The 5,488-nt window shown below is 47.3% G+C and overlaps 1 protein-coding gene across 2 annotated transcripts in view; it reads right to left on the bottom strand.

Annotated features, from left to right (window-relative positions):
• Positions 1-846: 846 nt before the first annotated feature.
• The window catches only part of prdm1a (PR domain containing 1a, with ZNF domain), a 20,556-nt gene continuing 15,914 nt past the window's right edge, over positions 847-5,488 (bottom strand). For both annotated transcript variants that reach the window (XM_025061763.1, XM_008323804.3), the window contains exons 5-7: positions 3,786-4,873; positions 3,347-3,475; positions 847-3,241 (exon numbers count right to left, since the gene is read on the bottom strand). In XM_025061763.1, the coding sequence (XP_024917531.1) occupies positions 2,648-3,241; positions 3,347-3,475; positions 3,786-4,873 (1,811 nt within the window). In that variant the 3' untranslated portion in view covers positions 847-2,647. The remainder of the gene's footprint in view (positions 3,242-3,346; positions 3,476-3,785; positions 4,874-5,488) is intronic.

Below are 5,488 nucleotides of genomic sequence, written 5' to 3'. Positions count from 1 at the left end.
ATTTGATTGGATGTCACTCTTGATAACCATGATCACCAAACATACATTTTTTTTTTTCGTCGTCAAAGCTCTCAGTCCAGTCTCGGCCAACAGTGGCTCCAGCCCACAGGACACGGGGAGCTGTGATCCCATTTCCTGCTGTAGTCTTTAAGCCTGACACCACACCGAAGTGGACATAAAGATTCATGAGTCTCCGTCCACCAAAGAGCTGGGTTTACAGCCGGGGACAGTGGTTGGAGCAGGAGTGAGGGGCCGGGATTTGAAGTGTAGATGATGATGTGACTGTCTGGGCCTTCTCTGGCTTTGATGCACTGCAGTCCCAATCACCACTGTGTCCACCACTACACACCACACAGATGTTGTCAATTACTTCACTGGTTTAATGTACGTATGCGTAGCTACAGAAACATCCTTCTTAGATCTTCTGATGTCACACCAGTCGTTTTACGTTCAAACAGACACCGTGGTACTGTGCTGTATATGACTCTGCAGTGGCTGTCATTCAGACCTGTGTTACTGATAAGCATTGGCACAAACATGTTTTACCTGCTTGTGGCAAAGTAACAACCGCCATAGGTGACAACAAGTTTGATGACGATCTCAGAATGAGAAATTTAAGCCTTTTAATAAGACGATAAACTGTTAGGTTTCTGCTGTGGTCTGAAGGTGTGTAATAAAATGGATTATTATTATTACAATTATTATTATTATGGTTATTAATGTTAATAACCAGGTGAAAACAATGCAGGACAATTGTAAACAAAGTTTAGATGTACCTTTCTTGAATGTTTGTGTGTGAGATGTTGATGTTGTAACATGAGCTCCGTACCAAACTAAACTGAACAAAACACAGAGTCAGGGTTTCAGATTAGAGCAGTGAACATTTATATCATAATTTACACTTTGACATTTTTGCACATAAATAACAATGTAAACCAGAATGTAAACAGAGACAGTTCTTTAAGGGAGTTAAAGCTCTGGTCAGTAAGAGAGAGACGTAAAGATGCTTTGGTCAAACATTGGACAATTAAAAAGAAAGAAAGACAGAGAGGAAGACAGAGAGGAAGACAGAGAGGGCTGCAGAGTCCAGGTGAAGGAACAAGTGCAGCAGCTGCTGTAGTAACATTAAGGTGAGTCTTAATGCCGTGGGTTTCAGTGATACCGTCCTCAGTGCGAACGCTGCAAACATCTGCACTGAGGTTATAAAGTAAGAGGAGGAAGAGGAGGAGGAGGAGAGAGAGGAGGACGAGGGGCCAGTGCATCAAAGAGGGCCGAGGTGCTTTGGTGTTTTTACCAGTTCATTAAACGGACAGGTAGGAGGGGCCACAGCTGAAATATTAACAAATAAAGAACAAGAACGTCTAAAAGAACAAAACAAGTGACCGCAGTTAAAGAGCGAAGACTTCATCATTTACATACACAGTTCATCTTCCCTTCTTCAGCATTAATGATTCCTCAAGTCCTTCCTTCCCTTCTTTTCATTTTCCTTTTAAAGCCACACCAACTTTGGTTTCTAGCGTCTGGAGTGAATCCCCCCCTCCACGATCTGTGAGCGGTCACTCCCCCTGTTGGGTGTCGACAGTGTTGTAGGGACAAAGACGAGGAGGGGGCGGAGCCTCCTTTGTCCGTTATGTGCTACATGTTGAGCTGGCGGCGCGGCTTCTTTGGACCGTAGGAAGAGCTGCACTCCACTTCAGTTTGGTTTCTTCTTTTTTTTTCCTTCTTCAAGTAGCAAAGAAAAACTAAAATAAATAGAAAGCTCCCACCTTCAAACGTCCCTCACCTCAAACAAACACATTCACTACGTCTCACACACACCCTGAGGTAACCATTGTGAAAAATATACAAAGAAAATGCCCTTTTTTTATATTTCTATATAATTAAGTAGGCATCAGAAATGACACAGTCACACTACACAGGACGTTCTCCGGCGGGGCCGAAATAAAGCTCTCCTTTGTAAATTACAAAGTTCATGTGCCATGCTTTGGCAAGTCCTTTTAACTCTTTTCAACCTGATACATTGGTTTTATAAAAAAATTAAATAGATTAGAACCCTGAAGAGTGGACTCCTCTGGTGGTACAGGTCAGAGGACCCAGGACAGATAAAGGTGATAAAGACACTGAGTATCTACAGAGAAATGGCCACAGAGTGAAACTAAAACATCAACACCAACACAAAGTTTTTCCTTTCTTTACACATCACCCTGTCAGTGTAACCACGAAGTCCACTTATTGCTTTTTAAAGACAACAAAAGTAACTCGAATAAATTAAGAAAGATATATAACAACTAATTAATCACAAAAAAAACAAGACACTTGAAAATAAAGACCAAATAAAATACAAGGACAACAACAACAACAACAACAACAACAATAATAATAATAATAGCATTATATTAACTACAATAAAGTCCTGGGTAGATGATTGTCTCTAAATATAACAAAACTGTTAAGTAGTCATGGGACAGTGTCTGTCGTAGCCCTGAGTACGTGAGTCCCTGATAGGTTGAGAACCCGGTGTGGTCATGATGTCACTCCTGATGACCACCAGGTGGAAAATTATCTATTTACAGCTGTTGCACCAGGCAACTCAGTCCACTAACAGCCATGCAGTCTTGACTCCGCCCATCTTTGACAACAAAGACTGTTAAGCGTGATCTTCCGACTCCTGTTTGACTGTGACATTCATGGGCAGGATGGGGCTGCTGTGCCGCATCTTGATGACCGACGTCTCGTTGGATGACTCGTATGTGCCATAACCTGGCGACAGAAGTTCATCGCCTTTGCGGCGTGGGTGAAAGTGGGGTGACTTGATGTCGGCCTCGCTCCAGAGCAGCCCAAGGACCTGCTTCTCTAAGATGGCCTCCATCTCTACACCTCCCTGCAGCTGCTCCAGACGCTCGGCGTGCTCGCTGACGTCAAATCGCTCGATCTCCTCATTGGCGCGGTGCACCTCCTCCAAAGCTGCCTGAGTGGAGATGGTGGGACTGCCGGTGCTGGTACCGGCGGCTAGACAGTATCCCTTCAGGTGGAGTCGCAGGCTGCACAGGTGGATGTAGTGGCGGTGGCAGTGAGGACATTTGTGGGGACGGTCCCTGGAGTGCAGGCGCTTGTGCAGCTTAAGATGGACGAACTGCGTGAACTTGGCGGGGCAGAGTTTGCAGTGGTAGGGCTTCTCCCCTGAGTGGAGGCGAAGGTGAGTTTTCAGGTTGCTGGTGCTGCTAAAGCGCTTGTGACAAACCTAGAGAAGGACCAGGAAGAAAGTCAGTATTTAAATGATCCATTCACTCAATCAAGATGTAGACCAGGAAGGAAAGGGTGTTAAAATCTGAGTTTGTTTTCTCACCTGACACTCATGTGGTTTCTCCCCGGTGTGAACCAAGTAGTGTTTCTGCAGGTGAGCAAGCTGAGTGAAGCCTTTGTTACAGGTCTGACATTTGAAAGGTCTCTCCCCACTGTGGACACGGAGATGAACCTGTGTGATGGAGAAAGGAAACACCACGGAGACAATTAGATATTTTAAACACAGACTAATTACTGTGAACATCTTCAGCAAGGCTAACCCTAACCCAAAACAAACTTTATTATCTGCTGGTTTGACCATCAAACTATCTTTCTAGCGTGACTGTGGTGTCCAGGCGTGCTACAGTACAACCTGCTCTGCAGCCTTATAATTACACTCAAGTCCACAGAAATGGAATGATAATAGGGCCATAACTGAGTAAAACCAGACATGTTCTTGAGAATTAGACAGGGAAGGACTTTGGTGGTGTCTGGAGCCTCACCTTTAGGTTTGACAGCTGCCCAAATGTCTTGTTGCAGACGTTGCACTCGTACTTGATTTTGCCGTTCTGCTTCTTCAGTGGATACGGCAGTGCTTTGTACCCGGCCGAGCCTATTCCTCGCTTGACTTTGCTTAAGTTGATGGCCTCCTCATCTGCACAGTGCTCATTGGTGTTGCCCAGCAGAGCAGAGGTAGGCTTGGTTGGCATCCTCTCACTGGGTGGAGCTGTGCCTGCTGTTGGGGAGCCGCTGGAAGGGGCGTGGGCTGGCTCATGTAGGTGATGGTGTCCTGGGTAAGGGTGGTGAGGCCCTACTTTGTCCTTCAATGATGTTGCGGCTGTGAAGGCACTGGTGGGCCCTGGGAGGAGGAAGTCTCTATGGGCAGAAATGGACGACGGGTGGACGGGTTCAGGCATCAGGAAGCGTCTTGTTGCTGGGTCAGAGGGCAGGAGGGGCACGTGTGTGGGCAGGAGGCCGCTGTACAGTGGGTACATCCTGGGAAAGATACCTCCCAATGTGGGAACACCACCACCTGGCAGAGGGTAGGGATGGGGCAGGAGGTAACGTGAGTAGGGTGCACCTGGAGGGTAAAAGGAAGATGAAGGTGGGGCCGAGTGTGAGGAATAGCTGGTGTAGGAGCCCAGTCCAGTGGGGTAGAAAGATGCCTGAGATGCCACCGCACCTGAGGGACTTCCCTGAGGGCTGCTTTCTGGGCTGCTCCTGGCTGACGGGCTGGGTGTAGCAGAAGACTGATTTCCAGGGGAACGGGTTGCAGGGTAACAGAGCTGACCGGGCTTATGACTGAGGAATTCTTCGGACATGTGAGGCCTGAAGCTGGGAGCTGGGTAGAGGGCACGGGGATAGAGTGGACGCTCTGGGCTGTCTGTGTAGTTTGGGCGGGTGGGCAGAGGTCTACTGGGCTCCCGTTTGCTTGGTGAGGACGTGCTGTTGGTACCACGCAGAATGGAAAGGACACTGTGCTCCCTTTTGGGTGGAGTGGGCATGGCCACAACTGCTGATGGGCTGGAGACTTCGACCGAGGGCTCCTCACTGCTCACCTGCTGCTGCTTGACCTCCAAGAGTGACTGCTCTGCAGAGACAGAGAGAGAAGAGCAAAAGAGGTCAGTTGGAGTTCAACAGATCAGGATTAGGTCCCCTGGGGTCTCATTAATACTCTTTAGAGTGGTTATTTACAGCTTCTGATCAATGCACATACTTGAATTCCTTTACTACTGCAGTGAGGCAGAAGAAAACTCTGCAGGGCAAAAATGTGTTTTCAGTCTGTCTGTGTTTGTAAGCCACAGAACACCACAAGTAACTTAGAAGGCCAATTAAGGTGACGGATTTGACGAATGAGCACGAGGGGGGAAAGCGCAGGAGAGACAGGAAGTGAGGCGTGACTGCTGCCTTCAGGCATCGTGTATGTGCCAATGAAATCAAGATAAAATCAAATAGTGGCAGAGAGAAGGGGCTGATGGAAGCTGTCCTTCTGAACACATAATCTAAAAAAGCAACACACACAGAAGTGCCTGCAGACAGAGGTGTGATCCCCAGCTGATTTGTTGACACTCTCAATTTAGCAAAGACACACACAGACTCACACACACATATTAGCAACCGCACAGAGTCTTCCTTTTTTTCTTGCCCATGTCCTATTGTTCCCTGGTCAGAAGGTTAAATCTGAGAGTCCCCTCCTTCCCTCCCC

Source organism: Cynoglossus semilaevis, chromosome 13, assembly GCF_000523025.1.
Source record: "Cynoglossus semilaevis isolate Cse_v1.0 chromosome 13, Cse_v1.0, whole genome shotgun sequence".
NCBI classification, from domain to species: domain Eukaryota; kingdom Metazoa; phylum Chordata; class Actinopteri; order Pleuronectiformes; family Cynoglossidae; genus Cynoglossus; species Cynoglossus semilaevis.
Note: the sequence above shows the minus strand (reverse complement) of the source record. Positions and strands in the feature narration are given on the sequence as shown.